Genomic DNA, 23528 nt, shown 5'->3' with positions numbered 1-23528 from the left:
TCTCCATCACTCTAGCAAGCAAAGAGGCGGGGTAACGGTTGCCACGTAACTGCATCGCTGTCGGCGCTGATTGGCTGTAGCCGGGCTGCGGAAGGTGAGTGACTACAAGACAGCAAACATGGCGCTGAACAGAAACCACACGGAAGGCGGAGGAGTCATAGTCAACAACAGCGAGAGGTGAGTGAGAGGCGGTCTTGTCAAAAACTCCCGCCCGCCATCAGTCTCTATTGTGCGAGCATCCGGCGCATAGAGAGAGTATCCTGGGGACCAGACTGTCGGGGAGGGCGGGGTTTGTCATGATTGACTGCACTATGGGCCAATCAGTAGGCGTGTAGGCTCTGGCATACACCCGATGTGTCAGAGCTGTCACAGTCCTGTGTAGTGATGCGTGTGCACATAGGATACAGGTTATATATACAGGGAGACCTTTTTTAATTAAAGGGGCATTCTGTTCTGAGAGGGGCAGCTTCCATATATAATGGGGGGGGGGGGGGTCTCAAAGAGGTAGTTACCTGGAGAGGGGGTTTTACAGTTCTAGGGATATCCTCATATAAACTGCCTGTATTACATGACATACAGGAAATGCACCAGGGTTCATAAAGGAGAGTTTAAAAAAATGTATCAAATGCATTTAAAAAAACATGGGACTTGTCCGTGCTGCAAACTCCTCAGCTCCCCACCTTTGTGCTCCTGTAGAGCCCCCCCCCCCCCCCCCCCACTGATGTCACCTCACCCCTCTGTAACCTCTGTGAAGGAGGAGGGAGGAGCTCTACAGGAGCATAAAGGTGGGGGCTGAGAGCTGAGGAGTCTGCAGCACAGACAAGTCACGTGTTGTTTTTTGAAATGCATCCAAACCAAAGCCCAACCCCTGGGACTACACAGAGGATTCTGTCAGGATGCAAGGTAACTTATAAGACACAATTATATTGTAATGCAAATGCTTAAAGAAAGCCGATTTTCACTGCAGCTGTAATGGGCTTATGCAACCTGTGAAAATGATTAATGTAAAGAAGCATAAGATGGCAACTACTCCCTATTTCATATGTGCAACATCCCCCACCGGGGCCTAGCCCTTGAGGTGAGGCCTGGTGACAGCCGGGGCCCGCGGTACCGGAGTGGCTGGCGGTTGCGGCCTAAGCACGCTATTGTCACGGTGCTTGGTACGGGGGAACCGGAGGGCTGTCCTACAGCCTGGCAGGTCTCCAGCAGGGTGGTGTTGGCAAGAAATGATGAGGGAGAGGCTGCTATAGCGGATCTCCCTGGGGCAACCCCTTAATGTCCCGAGTGTGAGTCTCTGGGTGATGGACAGGGTGCCGGTGATGAAGGCAGCCGTATTAGCAGGGACCAGACGGAGACAGAAGTTGAAGAAAACAACTTACAGTTCTTTATTTGAACCGGCAGGAACCGCAGCAACGTGCCTTTAACAGGTAGATGGAGTGCTGAGATGTGAGTTGGAGGGAGCCTCAGGAGATAGTTCACCAGCCTGGATGTAGAGGGCAGGCTGGGAGGCAGCTGTGTCCTGGTAGGAAGCTTCAGCTTGTCCTGTAGGGCTTCAGGTATCACCTTTAAAGGTAAGATGATACCCCTTTTCCTCACTACACTAACTCTAGTCTGATGCTCCACTCTTCAGAGGCAGGGGCTAGGCTCTTCCTGCTCTGGTATGGGCTAGACAGAGATTACCCACTCACTCACTCACTAGGATTCTCCTACACCAGAATCTCTCAGAAGATCTGAGAGACTTCTCTCTAGAATCACATACTGGAATCCTCCAGAACAAGTCCTGGCCAGGGGGTTTTACTACCTCCCTTTGGTCAGGTGGTGGCTGCTCCTCCAATCACATCTCAGCTTACAGAGCACAGGATGTAACACATATCATTGGACAACAGCATCTTGCATCATACAAAACACTTAACCTCTGCCTTGCCAGGCAGGATTCACCACTGCAATATCCCCTATGTCCTATCAGGACCATGTAGTGTGATGTGGGTACATGCAGGTGGGACGTATTCGCAAACACTACCTCGCCATTGGATCGGCGAGGGTGTTGCATACCCCGGGGGCAATTGAAAGAGCCGCCCTCGGCTCGACTATAGATGTTTTGGGGCACAGAGGGGGCTAAGGGCACTTCTGGGAAGTGCAGGCTGTGTGAGGTGTAGGGACAAACCGCCCATGGTCCTGGAGACAGGCACCTGGGTTGGTGTCGGACTAAGACAAAAACATGTAGCTGTATGACAGTTGGTCGCTGACGCCATTAAACCGAACTGTACAGTAGGAAAGGTGTGGTGTCATGTCCTGTAATCCACTCCTTGCACCAAGGCCTGTATATTTGTTTTATCAACACTTCTTCCCTGGCGGCAATTATATAGTGTATATATGCATACATTGGCATATGTGACACAATAAAACATTGTACTACATAGAGACGGTCCGACACAGCCACTCTACAACCTGAAAAGCCTATGAAAGGGTTAATGCAGACTACTGGCATACATGACAGTGTGCAAACAGGTTAATTCACATTGGCTTAGGAGCCCAATGGGTACACATCTTGAACGTTACAAACGTTACAGAGGTAGATAGGCTACTCAGGGTAGCAAGATAGTAAATGTCTCTTTTCCTGCAAAGAAAAGGCATAAAAAAAAGTGCAAGCAGAATGTCCATACCTAAAAGGAAGGCATTAAGTGCAATATAAAAATAAGTCAATGAAGTAGCAACTTTTCCTTGGAGTTGGCAAAAGTCTCACAGAAGGTCTTTAATAGCAAAGTCCATCTTCTGGGTACAGCCCTTGATGTGGGGAAAAGTGCAATAAAGAAGCAAAGGGTCTCCTCTATGTGTAGAGGGACAGAGTCCTTTGAGTAGGAATCTCTGCTGTGGCAGAGGAAGAGGTGCTATCATAGCACAAGACAGTGTATAATCTCTTGACTGAGATAAATAAGGGTAAGAGTCTCAGGACAGTTTCTGGCTCTTTGGGGCAAATGGAGACAAAAATATACAATATGTACAATGGACATAGTACCTGGAGAGGGCTACAGCCCTTCAGGGGTTAGTCAGCATCTTCGCTGGGTTCAGCAGGGACAGGATCCAAGGTCCGCAGGGGATCCTGTGCATCCTCAGCGGGTGTAGGTACCGGCTGGGGACACCCGGTGGCAGCAGTGGGTACTGCAGGTGCAGCAACATCCTCCGGACCTTCAGGGGAAGAAGCGCTGTCGCCCGGGGTGTCGGCTGATCCAGCCGGGGGCTCAACTGAGCCAGGGACCACAGAGGGGTCCAGGAAGAAATAAACAGAGTCCAGCGGCCGTGCCGCGGCTCCTTCCAGCTCCGGTTCTTCCGGGGCCGGGTCATCACCCCATTGGTAACCGGCAAGGGGAGATGCGGGCCTAGATGGAACCTCCGGACAAGGTTCACTGGCCGGGATGTCTTCTCCCACAGAAGAGCCGCGGGACCTGGCAATGCTCCCGGCAGGGGAGACAGTGGGGGTGGCGCCCTGGATCATGCCCGGCCCATGGATAGCAATGGGACCCGTACTCACAATTACTGTGGATGGGGCATTCACGTGGGTCACCGCCCGGGGACTTGCAGCCGAGGAGGAAGAGGTGTTCGAAGACTCCGGCCACTCGTCGTCCTCATACCAGTCGTCCTGCGGGAAGTAACGGTCCTCATCGGAGTCGGGGATCCGGATCACACCAGCCGCCCAGGGTCCTCGAGGTCCCTCCTGCAGGGAGAACTCGATGCACTCTCCCGGCTTCAGGTTGTGCAGTCTCTCTGGCAGATCAGGCCTCTTGACAGACCGGCGGGGTATAAATACTTCCCGGCCGGTGTAGTCCTGGGTGGCGAAGCCATAGCCCTTCCGCTTGTCGAAGAACCGGACCATGCCGGTGGTGCGATTCTTCTCGACCCAGGCTCCAGCTGTAGATCGGCCGGCCATATACCGCTGGGCCTCCTTCTCTCGGCGTCGCTGGTCCGAGACAGCGTCTCGGAGTCGCCGGCGGGCGGCCTCACCTCGGCCTTGAGGCTGCGGAGGTGCCGGTGCTGGGGCTCGTGGCTCCGGTGCAGGCTCGGATCTCCTTGGACGACAGGTAGGTGCCGGAACAGGAGCAGGAACCACCGGAGGGTCAGGAACCACTACAGCGGGGCTAGCAGGCCGCGCGGCAGGAGTAGTAGGCCTCGGAGCAGGTGGAGCGGCAACACTAGGCCCCGGCGTTGGCTCGGTAGGAGTCGGGGCCTCCCCACGTGGCGCCTCCACGTGGACCCGCGGTACCGGAATGGTAGCCGGGATAGGGACGAGGAACCGCCCGGGTGGGATTTGGTACTGCGTCACCGTTTGGTAGCATGTCCTGGTGACGAAGGCCCGAGTCAATCCTCGGTGCAGCCGATGTCCAGCGGAGGGTCTTCGGACAGGCTGCGCAGAGACCACCACCATAGTCTCTAGGACCTCGTAAAACTCCGGACGCTCCACAGGAGGGAGAGGCGGAGGACCCCACATGGCGTTGTCCTCTCTGTCCAAAGTCCACTCCAGTTCTGGCGCTTCTCTGAGGCAGGGCAGGAAGTCCGCCTCGAGCCAGTGGGAGGAGTCCGAGTCCTTCCCGCCAAGAGCTGTGGCGGGCTCTAATTTTTCCTGCGCCACAGGAGGCGGGGTTCGCGCGCTTCGCGCGGGGGTGGAGCTTGATGCGTCATCTGGGTTTCCCGCCAGTGAAGGTTTTGGCGGGCTGGAATTATTTGCTGCGCCACAGTTTCTGAGGAAAAAATCTTCGGGCGCGGCAGCGCCGGATGTAGCAGAGCTGGTACAGTTCTTGCCAGGATTAACCTCTGGAGTGCGGGAGCGGCGCTCGACCGCACGTGGCAGCAGTATAACACAGTTCATTCCAGAAACGTACAAGTCCTTAGGCCTAAACCCGGATGGCAGCAGGGTTAGGCAGCACAGTCTTTTAATAAAGGAAAGTCTTTAATGCCGTAATAAGGCACAGAAGTCTATATCCTGTTCGTGACGCCACTTGCAACATCCCCCACCGGGGCCTAGCCCTTGAGGTGAGGCCTGGTGACAGCCGGGGCCCGCGGTACCGGAGTGGCTGGCGGTTGCGGCCTAAGCACGCTATTGTCACGGTGCTTGGTACGGGGGAACCGGAGGGCTGTCCTACAGCCTGGCAGGTCTCCAGCAGGGTGGTGTTGGCAAGAAATGATGAGGGAGAGGCTGCTATAGCGGATCTCCCTGGGGCAACCCCTTAATGTCCCGAGTGTGAGTCTCTGGGTGATGGACAGGGTGCCGGTGATGAAGGCAGCCGTATTAGCAGGGACCAGACGGAGACAGAAGTTGAAGAAAACAACTTACAGTTCTTTATTTGAACCGGCAGGAACCGCAGCAACGTGCCTTTAACAGGTAGATGGAGTGCTGAGATGTGAGTTGGAGGGAGCCTCAGGAGATAGTTCACCAGCCTGGATGTAGAGGGCAGGCTGGGAGGCAGCTGTGTCCTGGTAGGAAGCTTCAGCTTGTCCTGTAGGGCTTCAGGTATCACCTTTAAAGGTAAGATGATACCCCTTTTCCTCACTACACTAACTCTAGTCTGATGCTCCACTCTTCAGAGGCAGGGGCTAGGCTCTTCCTGCTCTGGTATGGGCTAGACAGAGATTACCCACTCACTCACTCACTAGGATTCTCCTACACCAGAATCTCTCAGAAGATCTGAGAGACTTCTCTCTAGAATCACATACTGGAATCCTCCAGAACAAGTCCTGGCCAGGGGGTTTTACTACCTCCCTTTGGTCAGGTGGTGGCTGCTCCTCCAATCACATCTCAGCTTACAGAGCACAGGATGTAACACATATCATTGGACAACAGCATCTTGCATCATACAAAACACTTAACCTCTGCCTTGCCAGGCAGGATTCACCACTGCAATATCCCCTATGTCCTATCAGGACCATGTAGTGTGATGTGGGTACATGCAGGTGGGACGTATTCGCAAACACTACCTCGCCATTGGATCGGCGAGGGTGTTGCATATGCAACTGCAGCTTTTTGTCATCCATGCGATTACACTATTATACACTCTGGAGTCAACACTATCTGTGTCGTGGACCCTATTTAAGGGTGCTCAGTCCTCACAGTAAACAGCTAGCAACATATAGAGATAGAGAAGGGGAGGGCACTCACCAAGATGCACTTTTTGATTTTTTTCTTAGGCACATTTTTCTTTATTAGATGACCAAAATGTTACATAGCAGGCGAGTGGGAGTGATACACCCAGTGACGCCCGTTTTGCGCGCTATGCGCTTCTTCCTCCTCCCAGCAAACAAATCCGCGTTGCGGGCATTTAAAATTTTTTGCAAATCGCATCTTTTATGCTCCAATTTTACTACAACCGTCCCCAATTTTAACTATCCTATTGTGTATTTATATTAAAACTGCGACATATTATAATTGGGATCTGCTACCAGCACATGCCTCAGAAAAAAAAGACGGCGCCGAATGTATGCAACTGAGCATACTCTGTGGGTAGTGTTTGTTGGTCTAGAAATTCAAGAGTGTAAGACTACAACAAAATAGCAGCTGCCATGTACTCACGTATAGACCCCAGATTACTCTCTTAATAAAGTGACTATTGCGTGTTCGCTAAAGAATATGAGTAAATCGGAGGGGAGGGGTTTCAATATTATAACAATAACAGTGGGGGACAGTTGTAGTAAAAGTGGAACATAAAAGATGCAATTTGCAAAAAATGTCTAATGCCCGCAACGCGGATTTGTTTGGTGGGAGGAGGAAGCTTACCATTAGACTGTGTGGTCTGGGGTCACATGATCACAGACAAGCCTGAAGAAGCGCATACCGCGCAAAATGGCCATCGCTGTTTTTTTCTGTTCTGTTTTTGTAACGTTTTGGTTATCTAATAGAGGAGAATGTGCCTGAAGAAAAATCAGAAACTGCATCTTGGTGAGTTCCCTTCCGTTTTCTTTATCTGTATATATTAAGTGAAAATGAGGTCCCTGATGACAGGTTCCCTTTAAGTTGCTAAAACTGGGAAAAAAAACATTGAAGCAATTGCTACAATATTAGGAGTCTGGTAAATCCTGAGAAAGCAAGCGCTGGTGACCTCATCAATGCAAAAAGACCTGGATGCGCCCAGAAGACAACTGGTGGTGGATCATCACAGAATTTGAAGAGAAGCCTTTTAACAGCCGACGAAGTGAACAACACTCTCCAGGATGTAGGCAACTTATCAACTTCCAAATCTACCATAAGGAGAAGACTACAGGAAAGGACAGGAGAGAAGCTGCTGGATGAATTCTAACATATTCAGAAACGTACTGGGGGAGATTTATTAATGTGTCGTTCTCTGCTGCTCCATATTAATGCTGGACGATTAATCTGGTGCAGTATAAGACATTGCACTGGTGCAGTATAAGACTGGGGGGTTGTACATTGCACTTCCTATTATTTGGTTAGTTTGCTGCACAACAATAATGCATTTTTTATTTCTGTCTAGCCACACCCGCTACTAACCAATGACACACCCTTTTTTCAGAGTTGTCGAGAAACAGCCTAAGGGCGGCGGCAAACGTGGTGTTTTGAACCCGTTTTTGGGCTGTTTTTTAGCAGTCCGTTATAAAACGTATGAAAAACGGCCCAAAAACGTGTTGCCACGTGTGCCGCCGGCCAATGGAGGAGACACAGGGATGTCTGGGGATGTCTATGAGGTCAAGATTTCAGGCCGTCATGGCCAACAAAGGGTTTTCTTCCAAGTATCAGTAATTAACATTTTATTACTTTTGAGCCCCGTAAATGAAGGGATTGCGTTTAAAAATGCTTCGCTTTCTCACATTTTTATGCAATCATTTTGTTTCACCCACTGAATTAAATCTGAAAGTCTAAACTTCATCTGCAGCTGAATTGTTTTGTTCCAAATTCAATGTACAGAACTATAATTAGAAAAATGTTGTCTCTGTCCAAATATGTATAGACCCGACTGTATGACCAGATCAAACATTACATCAGTTTACACACGTTGCATGTAAAACTGTATCACAGTCAGCTTTGCAGTGGTTTTAGCTGGTGCCACACGCACCGCTTTGTCTGCGTTTGCGGGCGGGCCGTGGCCCGATTGCATCAGCGTTTCTATGGAAACGCCTGAGATTGGGAATGAGCCTCCGGTGTTTTGCGTTAATTTAATGCAAAACACTGGCGGCTTTGTCTGCGTTTGCAGCCTTTAGGTGTAGTTTTGTTACTTTAACAGGTGAATGACATTTGTGGAGCAGGTTTCTCCTTGAAAATCAAATTCACCCATTCAGTTCATGTCTTTCACCTGTTAAAGGACATCTACCACCAGGATAGAGTAGTGTAAACCAAGCACACTGACATACTGGTGTGCACCCCCTCTGGAAGTATCTGCTCTTCTATTAGCTTCTTAAGCCCTGGTTTTTACAAAAAAAGGCTTTTAAAATTATGTAGATGAGCCTGAGGGGCTCCATAGGTGTTAATGGAGCCTGGAGCCCCTTGGGCTTATTTGCATAATTTTTAAAGCCTTTTTTCTTAAAAACCAGGGCATAAAGTAGAGCAGATCCTGCCAGAGGAGGTACACACCAGTATGTCAGTGTGCTTGGTTTACACTCCTCTATCCTATTGGTAGATGTCCTTCAAATTAACAAAACTGCACCTAAAACCACTTCAAAACTGATTGCGATGCAGTTATAACTGCAACGTGTGACTGCACCCTCAGGCTGTGGCGATATGTTGCGTTTTGTAAATGCAATGTTGATGTAATTAGGCAAATTTCCTCTTCAGCTGTTTTAAAACGCATGCGTTAAACCAAACAAAACACGACGTGCGACCGCAGTCTCTGGTTGTGGACGATAAAAACAGCAACATTTGTTAATGACATAGCGGATAAGTCATATGTATATAATATTTCTTAGGCGGGAAGGTACAGATTGTAATTCTTCAGGATCTGTACATCAGATACATAGTGGGAATTATTTGCTTCTTATTTTCTCTCGCAGCGTCCTGTTGTCTTATGAACATGTGGAGCTGGTGTTCAGCGACATGGAAAATACTCCTGATGTTTTCCGAGGGACCAAGAAAGGCAGAATAATGCTGACACCGTACAGAGTAAGAAAAAAAGTCAAAGCTGGATAAATGATTAGGAACTCCCCCCCCCCCCCCAGACATCATTGGAATGGAGGTCCACATGTCCCTATGTAAATTGAGAGATATTGTGCTTCCAATGTATTTCTATTGGGAAGCTGAGCATGGAAACCACCAGCATTCACACACAGCATAGCAGGTCCCCATTCTCAATTCCTCAGGTAACTGCGCAGATGCAAGGGTGTAGGGCGCACTGCGCAGGCACAAAGGTGTAGGGCTCACTGCGCAGGCACAAAGGTGTAGGGCTCACTGCGCAGGCACAAAGGTGTAGGGCTCACTGCGCAGGCACAAAGGTGTAGGGCTCACTGCGCAGGAACAAAGGTGTAGGGCTCACTGCGCAGGCACAAAGGTGTAGGGCTCACTGCGCAGGCACAAAGGTGTAGGGCTCACTGCGCAGGCACAAAGGTGTAGGGCTCACTGCGCAGGCACAAAGGTGTAGGGCTCACTGCGCAGGCACAAAGGTGTAGGGCTCACTGCGCAGGCACAAAGGTGTAGGGCTCACTGCGCAGGCACAAAGGTGTAGGGCTCACTGCGCAGGCACAAAGGTGTAGGGCTCACTGCGCAGGCACAAAGGTGTAGGGCTCACTGCGCAGGCACAAAGGTGTAGGGCTCACTGCGCAGGCACAAAGGTGTAGGGCTCACTGCGCAGGCACAAAGGTGTAGGGCTCACTGCGCAGGCACAAAGGTGTAGGGCTCACTGCGCAGGCACAAAGGTGTAGGGCTCACTGCGCAGGCACAAAGGTGTAGGGCTCACTGCGCAGGCACAAAGGTGTAGGGCTCAGTGCGCAAGCACAAAGGTGTAGGGCTCACTGCGCAAGAACAAAGGTGTAGGGCTCAGTGCGCAAGCACAAAGGTGTAGGGTTCACTGCGCAGGCACAAACATGTAGGGCTCACTACGCATTCACGAGGTTTGCTGAGCCGACGTCAGAGAGGGTGTTTTTTCTATTGCTCATTTCATCTGGTATTATGTATTTCTACTAATGTAAAGTTCACATTAATCCGGCAGGTGATCTTTTCCTCCAAAGGCCGGGATGCGCTGCAGTCCTTCATGTTGCCGCTCTACCTGATGAAAGATTGTGAAATCAAGCAACCTGTTTTTGGAGCCAATTTTATCAAGGGCACAATACGGGCAGAGCCCGGAGGTAAGAGTTTATTATTTCTCCAATGAGAATATCCCAGCTATTTTTCATCATCCTTTCCAAATGCTCATCCTTAGAACCACAAGCCTGTTGCAATCCTAAAGATGAAATTTTTACCCTTAGTCTGGTGACATATGTGGCGTTTTTGCCTGCTTGAAAATTGCATCAGTTTTGCTTTCAAAATAGTTTTTCCGATAAAGTGTCTTAACTTGGAGTATTCCCCCTTCATGTTATTTGTGTCTGTGTTTTTTGAGGTGCGGTTTTGTTGAGTTTTTCAAAGCAGTTGCGTTTTTGAAAAGCATCCGATTATATGCACAAAAAGCAGGGAGAACAAGAACAATGCATTTTTACAAATTCCAAAAGACCCTTCATCCTCATAGAATTATAGCTCTTGTGTCACCCTCTCATCCTCATAGACTGTAAGCTCTTGTGTCACCCCCTCATCCTCATAGAATTATAGCTCTTGTGTCACCCTCTCATCCTCATAGACTGTAAGCTCTTGTGTCACCCCCTCATCCTCATAGACTGTAAACTCTTGTGTCACCCCCTCATCCTCATAGACTGTAAGCTCTTGTGTCACCCCCTCATCCTCATAGACTGTAAGCTCTTGTGTCACCCCCTCATTGTCATAGACTGTAAGCTCTTCTGTCACCCCCTCATCCTCATAGACTGTAAGCTCTTGTGTCACCCCCGTCATCCTCATAGACTGTAAGCTCTTGTGTCACCCCCTCATCCTCATAGACTGTAAGCTCTTGTGTCACCCCCGTCATCCTCATAGACTGTAAGCTCTTGTGTCACCCCCTCATCCTCATAGACTGTAAGCTCTTGTGTCACCCCCTCATCCTCATAGACTGTAAGCTCTTGTGTCACCCCCTCATCCTCATAGACTGTAAGCTCTTGTGTCACCCCCTCATCCTCATAGACTGTAAGCTCTTGTATCACCCCCTCATTGTCATAGACTGTAAGCTCTTGTGTCACCCCCTCATCCTCATAGACTGTAAGCTCTTGTGTCACCCCCTCATCCTCATAGACTGTAAGCTCTTGTGTCACCCCCTCATCCTCATAGACTGTAAGCTCTTGTGTCACAACCCTCATCCTCATAGACTGTAAGCTCTTGTGTCACCCTTTCATTCTCATAGACTGTAAGCTCTTGTGTCACCCTCTCATCCTCATAGACTGTAAGCTCTTGTGTCACCCCTCATCCTCAGACTGTAAGCTCTTGTGTAACCCCCTCATCCTCATAGACTGTAAGCTCTTGTGTCACCCCCTCATCCTCATAGACTGTAAGCTCGTGTCACCCCATCATCCTCATAGACTGTAAGCTCTTGTGTCACCCCCTCATCCTCATAGACTGTAAGCTCTTGTGTCACCCCTCATCCTCATAGACTGTAAGCTATTGTGTCACCCCCTCATCCTCATAGACTGTAAGCTCTTGTGTCAATCCCTCATAGACTGTAAGCTCTTGTGTCAATCCCTCATCCTCATAGACTGTAAGCTCTTGTATCACCCCCTCATTGTCATAGACTGTAAGCTCTTGTGTCACCCCCTCATCCTCATAGACTGTAAGCTCTTGTGTCACCCCCTCATCCTCATAGACTGTAAGCTCTTGTGTCACCCCCTCATCCTCATAGACTGTAAGCTCTTGTGTCACCCCTCATCCTCAGACTGTAAGCTCTTGTGTCACCCCCTCATCCTCATAGACTGTAAGCTCTTGTGTCACCCCTCATCCTCATAGACTGTAAGCTCTTGTGTCACCCCTCATCCTCATAGACTGTAAGCTCTTGTGTCAATCCCTCATAGACTGTAAGCTCTTGTGTCAATCCCTCATCTTCATAGACTGTAAGCTCTTGTGTCACTCCTCCTCCTCAGACTGTAAGCTCTTGTGTCCACCCCTCATCCTCATAGACTGTAAGCTCTTGTGTCACTCCTCCTCCTCAGACTGTAAGCTCTTGTGTCCACCCCTCATCCTCATAGACTGTAAGCTCTTGTGTCACCCCTCATCCTCAGACTGTAAGCTCTTGTGTCCACCCCTCATCCTCATAGACTGTAAGCTCTTGTATCACCCCCTCATCCTTATAGACTGTAAGCTCTTGTGTCACCCCCTCATCCTCATAGACTGTAAGCTCTTGTGTCACCCCCTCATCCTCATAGACTGTAAGCTCTTGTGTCACCCCCTCATCCTCATAGACTGTAAGCTCTTGTGTCAATCCTTCATCCTCATAGACTGTAAGCTCTTGTGTCACCCCCTCATCCTCATTGACTGTAAGCTCTTGTGTCACCCCCTCATCCTCATAGACTGTAAGCTCTTGTGTCACCCCCTCATCCTCATAGACTGTAAGCTCTTGTATCACCCCCTCATTGTCATAGACTGTAAGCTCGTAGACTGTAAGCTCTTGTGTCATCCCCTCATCCTCATAGTCTGTAAGCTCTTGTGTCACCCCCTCATCCTCATAGTCTGTAAGCTCTTGTGTCACCCCCTCATCCTCATAGACTGTAAGCTCTTGTGTCAATCCTTCATCCTCATAGACTGTAAGCTCTTGTGTCAATCCTTCATCCTCATAGACTGTAAGCTCTTGTGTCACCCCCTCATCCTCATAGACTGTAAGCTCTTGTGTCACCCCCTCATAGACTGTAAGCTCTTGTGTCACCCCCTCATCCTCGTAGACTGTAAGCTCTTGTGTCACCCCCTCATCCTCATAGACTGTAAGCTCTTGTGTCACCCCCTCATAGACTGTAAGCTCTTGTGTCACCCCCTCATCCTCGTAGACTGTAAGCTCTTGTGTCACCCCCTCATCCTCATAGACTGTAAGCTCTTGTGTCACCCCATCATTGTCATAGACTGTAAGCTCTTGTGTCACCCCGTCATCCTCATAGACTGTAAGCTCTTGTGTCACCCCCTCATCCTCATAGACTGTAAGCTCTTGTGTCACCCCCTCATCCTCATAGACTGTAAGCTCTTGTGTCACCCCCTCATCCTCATAGACTGTAAGCTCTTGTATCACCCCCTCATTGTCATAGACTGTAAGCTCTTGTGTCACCCCCTCATCCTCATAGACTGTAAGCTCTTGTGTCACCCCCTCATCCTCATAGACTGTAAGCTCTTGTGTCACCCCCTCATCCTCATAGACTGTAAGCTCTTGTGTCACCCTTTCATTCTCATAGACTGTAAGCTCTTGTGTCACCCTCTCATCCTCATAGACTGTAAGCTCTTGTGTCACCCCCTCATCCTCATAGACTGTAAGCTCTTGTGTCACCCCTCATCCTCATAGACTGTAAGCTCTTGTGTCACCCCTCATCCTCATAGACTGTAAGCTCTTGTGTCAATCCCTCATAGACTGTAAGCTCTTGTGTCAATCCCTCATCCTCATAGACTGTAAGCTCTTGTGTCACTCCTCCTCCTCAGACTGTAAGCTCTTGTGTCCACCCCTCATCCTCATAGACTGTAAGCTCTTGTGTCACCCCTCATCCTCAGACTGTAAGCTCTTGTGTCCACCCCTCATCCTCATAGACTGTAAGCTCTTGTATCACCTCATCCTCATAGACTGTAAGCTCTTGTGTCACCTCCTCATCCTCATAGACTGTAAGCTCTTGTATCACCCCCTCATCCTCATAGACTGTAAGCTCTTGTGTCACCCCCTCATCCTCATAGACTGTAAGCTCTTGTGTCACCCCCTCATCCTCATAGACTGTAAGCTCTTGTGTCACCCCCTCATCCTCATAGACTGTAAGCTCTTGTGTCAATCCTTCATCCTCATAGACTGTAAGCTCTTGTGTCACCCCCTCATCCTCATTGACTGCAAGCTCTTGTGTCACCCCCTCATCCTCATAGACTGTAAGCTCTTGTGTCAATCCTTCATCCTCATAGACTGTAAGCTCTTGTGTCACCCCCTCATCCTCATTGACTGCAAGCTCTTGTGTCACCCCCTCATCCTCATAGACTGTAAGCTCTTGTGTCACCCCCTCATCCTCGTAGACTGTAAGCTCTTGTGTCATCCCCTCATCCTCATAGTCTGTAAGCTCTTGTGTCACCCCCTCATCCTCATAGTCTGTAAGCTCTTGTGTCACCCCCTCATCCTCATAGACTGTAAGCTCTTGTGTCAATCCTTCATCCTCATAGACTGTAAGCTCTTGTATCACCCCCTCATTGTCATAGACTGTAAGCTCTTGTGTCACCCCCTCATCCTCATAGACTGTAAGCTCTTGTGTCACCCCCTCATCCTCATAGACTGTAAGCTCTTGTGTCACCCCCTCATCCTCATAGACTGTAAGCTCTTGTGTCACCCCTCATCCTCAGACTGTAAGCTCTTGTGTCACCCCCTCATCCTCATAGACTGTAAGCTCTTGTGTCACCCCTCATCCTCATAGACTGTAAGCTCTTGTGTCACCCCTCATCCTCATAGACTGTAAGCTCTTGTGTCAATCCCTCATAGACTGTAAGCTCTTGTGTCAATCCCTCATCTTCATAGACTGTAAGCTCTTGTGTCACTCCTCCTCCTCAGACTGTAAGCTCTTGTGTCCACCCCTCATCCTCATAGACTGTAAGCTCTTGTGTCACTCCTCATCCTCAGACTGTAAGCTCTTGTGTCCACCCCTCATCCTCATAGACTGTAAGCTCTTGTGTCACCCCTCATCCTCAGACTGTAAGCTCTTGTGTCCACCCCTCATCCTCATAGACTGTAAGCTCTTGTATCACCTCATCCTCATAGACTGTAAGCTCTTGTGTCACCCCCTCATCCTCATAGACTGTAAGCTCTTGTGTCAATCCCTCATAGACTGTAAGCTCTTGTGTCAATCCCTCATCCTCATAGACTGTAAGCTCTTGTGTCACTCCTCCTCCTCAGACTGTAAGCTCTTGTGTCCACCCCTCATCCTCATAGACTGTAAGCTCTTGTGTCACCCCTCATCCTCAGACTGTAAGCTCTTGTGTCCACCCCTCATCCTCATAGACTGTAAGCTCTTGTATCACCCCCTCATCCTCATAGACTGTAAGCTCTTGTGTCACCCCCTCATCCTCATAGACTGTAAGCTCTTGTGTCACCCCCTCATCCTCATAGACTGTAAGCTCTTGTGTCAATCCTTCATCCTCATAGACTGTAAGCTCTTGTGTCACCCCCTCATCCTCATTGACTGCAAGCTCTTGTGTCACCCCCTTAATCCTCATAGACTGTAAGCTCTTGTGTCACCCCCTCATCCTCGTAGACTGTAAGCTCTTGTGTCATCCCCTCATCCTCATAGACTGTAAGCTCTTGTGTCACCCCCTCATCCTCATAGACTGTAAGCTCTTGTGTCACACCCCTCATCCTCATAGACTGTAAGCTCTTGTGTCACCCTTTCATTCTCATAGACTGTAAGCTCTTGTGTCACCCTCTCATCCTCATAGACTGTAAGCTCTTGTGTCACCCTCTCATCCTCATAGACTGTAAGCTCTTGTGTCACCCCTCATCCTCAGACTGTAAGCTCCTGTGTCACCCCCTCATCCTCATAGACTGTAAGCTCTTGTGTCACCCCCTCATCCTCATAGACTGTAAGCTCTTGTGTCACCCCCTCATCCTCATAGACTGTAAGCTCTTGTGTCACCCCCTCATCCTCGTAGACTGTAAGCTCTTGTGTCATCCCCTCATCCTCATAGTCTGTAAGCTCTTGTGTCACCTCCTCATCCTCATAGTCTGTAAGCTCTTGTGTCACCCCCTCATCCTCATAGACTGTAAGCTCTTGTGTCAATCCTTCATCCTCATAGACTGTAAGCTCTTGTGTCACCCCCTCATCCTCATAGACTGTAAGCTCTTGTGTCACCCCCTCATAGACTGTAAGCTCTTGTGTCCACCCCTCATCCTCATAGACTGTAAGCTCTTGTGTCACCCCCTCATCCTCATAGACTGTAAGCTCTTGTGTCATCCCCTCATCTTCATAGACTGTAAGCTCTTGTGTCACCCCCTCATCCTCATAGACTGTAAGCTCTTCTGTCACCCCCTCATCCTCATAGACTGTAAGCTCTTGTGATCAGGGCCCCCACTCCTATTGTTCCATATGACTGTACGTATTATATCGCATTAATGCACAGCCAAAATGTACATTAACTCTGTGGCTTCTTGCCAGTGCAGAGTTCTGTAATACAGATGAAGACCAGGTACTGAGCTCACCCTGTGCTTCTTCTATAGGAGGCTGGGAAGGCTCTGCCACCTTCAAGCTCATCTTTCCTGCTGGGGGAGCTATTGAGTTTGGCCAACACATGCTACAAATGGCCTCACAAGGTAAGTGACACAATCTGCATGACATGCACCCAGAAAATGAATTGTGAGTGAGGAGACGACTTTCATGTGAGCCTCTGCTTTACATTCCATGTCATGTACATAATAGAAGTGCAGAATGTGAGAGACACTGATTCCCTGTAGTGCAGTCTCCTGTCTGCCCTGATCAGACGCCATCTTCGTTTTAAGGTTTCTCTTTGCCACTCTTTGCCATCAATCCCATGATGCCTCAGAACAGTATCACATGGATGGGCTGAGGACAGAGTTATTATTCTAATATAATATAATAATATTTGAGGTTGGGGGGCTGTAGTGTTATCTTCTACATTATACCTGAGTAGTTGGTCCCACAAGCCCTGGTGGGTGCCTCATGCCACAGGTGCTCCTGACTGTACCAATTGTAAATTTAAATATACTAGCAACATTAGTACAGAAGATCGTACACCAAGATCGTGCGCCGATTTCCTGCATCTGTCGCTTCCCCGCTCAGACTTTCTTCTTCCTTGTGCATGTGAGTGCTTGGTCTTGCAATTTGAAAGTTAAATCCCGCGCTCAGTCCGAATCAGTCGGATTGTCCGATGGCCCGCCTCCCAATTTCTGCCGCATGAAAGCCAGCGTAGTCGCGCCACAATCCAATTCCATGGGTCACTATCCCAGTGTTAAATACCTGTCATAGTCGCTCAAAACCCGAAAACTTCGTAAAATCCAAAGAAAGTGCGATCCGTGACTCATAGTAAATAAGCCCCATTGTCTCCCCGTAACAACATGCCAGTAAGTATACCAGTGTAGTCTATTTCTATGTTTCCAGCTTCAAGAGGAGGACCACCAGCTGATGCATTTCCGTATATGCCCAATGGAGGGTATGCCTATCCACCACCGGCAGCTAATGGGATCTATCCGCCTCCACCTGCTGGCTATCCATTCCCACCACCCCCAACAGGTAGGATTTAGTCTTTCTCATTGTCAAAATTCTGCTGAAACTGCAGATTCCTCCCAGAAGGGCAAAAATAAAGTAAAATGCCCTATATTCCTAGTGGAACCTGCATGTGGGTCAAAATCTGCTTCTGAAAGCCGATTCTAATCTTTTCTTTAGAGGGATTATACCAAGTATTCTTGTTCTCACATCTCCACAATCTGATGATTAGAGGTCCAAGTGAGACCCTCCCAAGATGGGGTCCGTGTGAGCATGAGACGGGGTCCTGATCTTGTTCTAATTGATGGAGCGGCAGGTCAAGTGTCTCCATTTTGTAATACGGGAACATTGGCGCCAATGTTCCTGTATTACAAAATGGAGACACTTGACCTGCCGCTCCATCAATTATAACAAGATCAGGACCCCGTCTCATGCTTACGTGGAGCCCATCTTGGGAGGGTCTCACTTGGACCTCTAATCATCAGATTGTGGAGATGTGAGAACAAGAATACTTGGTATAATCCCTCTAAAGAAAAGATTAGAATCGGCTTTCAGAAGCAGATTTTGACGAACATGCAGGTTCCGCTATGAATGAGTGAATGAGAGTGGCTTAGGCAGCCGAGCACTAAACTGGCAATTTTCTGGCGCTCACATAGTATTTTTTATAAATTTTAACATTATAGTATTACAGCATAGTATTGAATGGAGGGGACACTTGCTGAACCTGCTGCTTTATCAATTAGTGTGAACGGGACCCCCATTCTTGTGATTGGTTGGACCCCCCATACATTAGAATGTTATCCTCTAAACTGAAGGGGATAAAAATAAAACTTGACACAACCCCTTTAAGGATCCTTCGAATCATAAATCCATAACAAATCCTTTACAAACCATTTAAATGGAACACAATGAACGCCACAATCTGATAACATTATGACTTTCTAAATTCTTTTACAGACTTTTACCCAGGGCCCTCTATGCAGGATGCTCCTATGGCATACATGCACCCCCCTCCTCCTCCCTACCCAGGAGGACCCATGGGACCACTTGCTGCTTCTGCTCCTGATTTACCTTCTACCCCAGCAGGTACAAGTTCACACCATTTTTTGAAAAGCTATTTTTAGAGATTATTTACTGCAGAAATAAGTGTATTTATTTAGTGTTTTTACCGTACATTAATTTTTACGATACTGATGGAATGTAATACAACACTATAACTACTACAATAAAGTAGCTGCACCATGTAGACCGAATGATATTGCTGCTGCCATAAAACCTCAAAAGTCAGTCCATAGTATAGAACATATAGGTATTTATTGACATTCAAATGTAAAGATATTAAAGGAAACCTACCATTTGTTTTTATGTATTGTGAACCAAACATACCTTGAGAATGCTGTAGCTACACTGATGCAGAAACAGATCTTGTTTAATCCCTGATCCGAGTGGTTTTCCAAAAAAAAAAAAACAATTATAAAATTCAGGAACTTGGGAAAGCTGGGTGTAGACTGGCTGCTTCCTGAACTGTACAGACAGGACTAATCAACCTGAGCTGGATGACTCATACACAGCAGCTGGAGGATGGTGCAGCAATTGATTACTTCTTCCTGTCAGGGACAACACAGTGATTACATTATTCTCTGCCGAGCCAGCAACAGGAGCGACAGAGCCACATTATCATAATTTTATAGTTGTTTTTTCAGCAAAACCACTCAGTTCAGAGATTAAACAAGATATTTTTCTGCATCAGTGTAGCTTCAGCATTCTCAAGGTATGTTTGGTTCATAATGCATGAAAACAAATGGTAGATTTCCTTAAAAGAGACATGGAGGACTGTTTTTGAAAGGATGTAATAGTCTATTCACTAAACTTATAAGACGCTGTTCATAAACCTTCCCAGAATCTCATAGGTAGGAATGACTGATGTCCCATCTTGATGTGGTTTCGTTGAGATATAACCACTAAAACTTGGCACAGAAAAGGACTGTTTTTTTAAATTACAAACTGTACAAAAACTTGCAATGTGAATATCGCCTAATACAGTACTTGCTTCATTTCTGATTCCTGTTTGTGCTTTTGCTTGTTTCACAGCAGAGGCCAAGGCTGCAGAAGCGGCTGCCAGTGGTTACTGCAGTCAGCCCAACCCTCCACATCTTTACATGCCACCCGTAAGTCTGTTAGGGTATGATCCATGTTACAGGACTGATATTGACCTTAAAGAGGATGATTAAGGCCCAGTTTGGACCACTGTCACTAAAACGGTAGTAACGGAAGAGATTCATTATAATGTCCAGTGATTTTATGGGGCTTTTAATGGCTGCAGTTATTGTCCGTTATTTTCGCTTCCATTATTTGAGCAGAAAATTGGATGAAAGCTGCGGCTATTCTTTTAAGCATGAAATAACGTACCATGTACACTTGAGTATAAGCTGAGGTACCTAATTTTACCACAAAAAAACTGGGATAAGCCTAGGGTGGGAAATGCATTGGTCACTGCCTCCCCCCATTATATAACTAGCCATCCCCCTGCCCCCCAGTATATAGCCAGCTAGCCCCCTTCCTAGCTAGTATATAGCTAGTCAATTCCCTATATATAGCCTGCTAGCCGCCTGCCCTCCAGTATATAGCCAGCCTGTCCCCCAGTATATAGGCAGCCCCCAGTATTCCCAGCACAATAGACTTAGTACTCACCTTTCTTTATTTCTGTGTGCCCGACAGCAACATAGTCTGTGCGCACAGGAATCAAGAAGAGGATCTGCGGGGGCACGTCAGAAAGGAGAGTATTAAGTCTATATTTTTATATACCCGATTATAAGCTGAGTGGGGCTATACTCGAGTATATACAACAAACAAATACTAAGGGGGATATTTATCATACAGCGGTGAGAAAAACTTGCAAAAGAACTCAGACTTGGGGCAGGTATACCCGCCCCGCTCACCCCCTCCTCCACCAGCCGCCGAGCCCCTCCACACCCACACGGCATGGAGGCTGCGTGTTCAAGATTTTAATTGCAAAATGTGGCAGAAAGAGTGATAAACCTCCCCCTAACTGTAGTGTTTGTGTTTAAGCAGACACTAACATGAGCACTAACATTCTCCGTATCCGGGGAAAAGATAGGACATGTACTATCTTTCCCCATATTACGGAGCCGTACGCCATCTATCTCTATGGAGAGGGGTCAGGGGCGAGCAGTGCTCACCCCCTCCTCCTCTCCCGTGCACCGTCGTGTCCACCCATTGCTACGTGTCCACCCTGCTACGCAGGCACACGTTCATGTGAAGTTATATAAAAAGTTTCACAATTTCACAAAAATAGAAAGGATTCTAAGGTTTTCCATATTTTAGAAATTGTGGGAATTTAGTAATAATATATTAATTATTTTCGGAGGACACTGGTTTATCCACTGGTCCTCAGGTGGCCGGGTTATCCGGTTCTGTTGCACCAGAAGTGATGACATGACCCTCACTCACTGGACTCAGCAGTCACGTGCTGTTGTTTCAAATGACACCAGGAATTTCTGCCAGATTGGTTGTCACTTTCGTATGAGCATCTCAGAAGCTAAGTGTCAGCTTATTAAAGCAATAACAATGTCAATAATTCCCAAAAAGTGACAACATGTATGTCTTGGGTCAGTAAAGTTGTAAAAGAATAATGATCTACTATGCCTATTTTTTTTTTTTTGCAGGACCTCCCTCCTCCACCTCCTTATTTCCCCCCTGATGACAAGAAGAACCAGTAAGGAGCCTTTGATGAGAAGCATCTGCCATCCAGTATCTTGAGGACCAGATCTTCCATAGTCCCCGACCTCTCACATAGGACGTTATTAATACATTACAGGGGGTGGCAGACAGCGGAGGTCTTATTCATCTCATAATCTCGTAAAGACCCCCGTAACGCCATGTTTCCTTGCAGTATGTCTCTGCCAGTGAACACTCCTGCGCTTCTTCTGCGTTATACCATAGCTGACCAGTCTGAATGCATGTCCTAGCGCTTATCCTGAGGCCTGGCTGCTGTGCATATGCAAATAATTTAAAAGAAATTAATTTATTTTGAAAAATATAAACTGAAATCTATTGTGTATAATATATTAAATCAGATTGAAGGTTTATCACTGGCTGCGGATGGTCTGCTGTGGGTATCGATACGGATGAGACACATTTGTATTTTTCATATAAAGACACTGTAGTGACACATAATACAATTGTAATAGCACGAATGGATACAGATATTCTCTAGGTTTTCTTACTTTCTAGCGGGAGCTACAATTGCTAGTCTTACTGGTTTAAATGGGTTAAACTTATCACAGGTTTTCAAGTTATTCCTTATCCACAGGCAACAAGCTGATTGTAGAGGGGATGACTACTGGGGAATACTGGGCCATCCACCAATCCCGAGCGGCAAGTTGAGGATAACAACTATAGACGCATTCAATGCTATGAGAGGGTCATAAATTGCTTAGCTCAGCACTCGGCTATCTCTGACACTCCCATTCACTGTCTAAGTGAGTCCTGGAGATAGAAGAGCGCTGTTCTCAGCAATTTCCAACACTACCATAGTGTATAAGGCTACATTCACACGAACGTATGGGGGACGTATATACGGCCGACATCTATACGGCGTATATACGTCTCCCATACACTTCTATGGGCTCACGGCCCTGTACGCTCTGTAGCCCGTAGAAAAATAGGGCATGTATACAGCACTGATGTATGCCCGCTGTATTAAGGTACAGCGGGCATACATCGTGTGAATGTAGCCTAATAGAGTGGCAGGACGCATGCTCGACTGGAATATGTGAACTGATTTTCTACATCCTTAAGTCTTTAAAAAAAAAAACAAAAAAAAAAACACAATTATATGAACACATGACTATAACACTAGAGAATATACATGAAAATGTGTGTCTATTTCTCTAAAAGAACAGCAGTGGATGATATATAATAGACAAGGCGGTCTAGTATGTAACTGGATTTCAATGGGAGCGGATCTGCAGTAACCTGGCCTGACCACCATATTGAGAAACAGGTTACATTTGCTCTGTGCTCTGTCCAAGAATTGGAGGTGAGGTACAAATTGATCATAGACAAAACTGACAAAAGGATGGAAAATATTCCCAAAATTAGACAATTGTATAGAAATGTACCTACTTTAAAAAGGCATCATGTGCTGGTAGACAAGAACAAAGACATCGGGTGGGAATTTAACATATGTCCCACTCGGCCTCATATTTCCGCAATCGCGGTATATAGAGTTATAATGAAAGAAGTCCCCTAGGATACATCTACCATCAGTAAAATGATGGTAGATGTCATTTAAGGTCCCCTATGTGCAAAATTTGGTATCACATGTAAATTTGGCATCACATATGTCTCTTGTCTCTATTCTCACATATCACATTGGGATGGATACTTTGCTACGTTGTGAGGACTTTACTGGAGTCCATGCAGATCTATATGTCAGACATCAGATCTTCCAGACTCTCCACAAGGGGATAGAAAATCCTATCTCAGATAGTAATAATATTCAGACAGGTTCCTGTCACACAGTTATACATAAGGGGCTTACAACTTCTATCTTCATGTTTGTGATATGGATATAGATGGGGGAGAAGAACTAGGAAGTTTGGGGCCCCTGGCAATGATAATCTGGCCCTGTGTGCACAGTCAGTTTTCTGAGGGGAGGGTTTTCTGTGACTTGGGACCCCTTCTCCTCCTTGAGACCCTTGAACACAGTCACACTAAACCCCCCTGATGGTGTCCCTGAGTACAGTGTTTCCAGCAAGGGTCATTGCATAATGCATCCCAATACAGACCCCCTGGTCACCAGGACCCTTTACAGTGGTTGGATGCAGGGTCACCCAGATGGGTTGTCAAAATAACATCTGGGTTTGGGGAACTTAAACTAAGCTGACAGATGGAGTCTAGCATTTGTTTGGTTCCTATAAATAATTGTGTGAGGGTTCCCTGAATGCCCAGTTTGCTCCCTGTTCCCAGCTAACATAGAGGATTCTGTGTCTAACTCGTTATATAATGCTGTGCTGAGTCATCATGGGATTGATAGCAAAGTAGAGAGGAGAAAGCAGGGGCTCAAGAGA

At 47.5% G+C, this 23528-nt stretch overlaps 1 protein-coding gene and 1 long non-coding RNA gene across 4 annotated transcripts in view; one reads left to right on the top strand and one right to left on the bottom strand.

Moving 5' to 3' along the window:
* LOC140064733 (uncharacterized) overlaps positions 1-23528 on the bottom strand; it is a 49855-nt gene that overhangs the window by 19478 nt on the left and 6849 nt on the right. The window lies entirely within an intron of this gene.
* WBP2 (WW domain binding protein 2) lies at positions 12-21542 on the top strand. Of its 2 annotated transcripts, none has more exons than XM_072111903.1 (8): positions 12-177; positions 8989-9097; positions 10140-10275; positions 16431-16523; positions 17329-17460; positions 18391-18519; positions 19528-19601; positions 21120-21542. In XM_072111903.1, exons 1-8 carry the CDS (start codon positions 119-121, stop codon positions 21171-21173), a joined length of 786 nt encoding a protein of 261 aa, XP_071968004.1. In that variant the 5' UTR covers positions 12-118; the 3' UTR covers positions 21174-21542. The 2 variants fall into 2 exon arrangements, with proteins under 2 accessions (XP_071968004.1, XP_071968003.1); XM_072111902.1 differs by having other exon boundaries at positions 15-177; positions 19525-19601.

Source organism: Engystomops pustulosus, chromosome 6, assembly GCF_040894005.1.
Source record: "Engystomops pustulosus chromosome 6, aEngPut4.maternal, whole genome shotgun sequence".
In the NCBI taxonomy this organism is placed as follows: Eukaryota; Metazoa; Chordata; class Amphibia; order Anura; family Leptodactylidae; genus Engystomops; species Engystomops pustulosus.
The sequence above is the reverse complement of the archived record's forward strand: the minus strand, read 5'-3'. Positions and strand labels throughout refer to the sequence as shown.

Bases quoted from the DNA above. Each gene is read 5' to 3' on its own strand.
- WBP2 (XM_072111902.1), top strand. From the start codon at position 119: ATGGCGCTGAACAGAAACCACACGGAAGGCGGAGGAGTCATAGTCAAC. The intron at 10,276-16,430 runs GTAAGAGTTTAT...CTTCTTCTATAG, and splicing joins AATACGGGCAGAGCCCGGAG to GAGGCTGGGAAGGCTCTGCC. The intron at 16,524-17,328 runs GTAAGTGACACA...CTATGTTTCCAG, and splicing joins GCTACAAATGGCCTCACAAG to CTTCAAGAGGAGGACCACCA.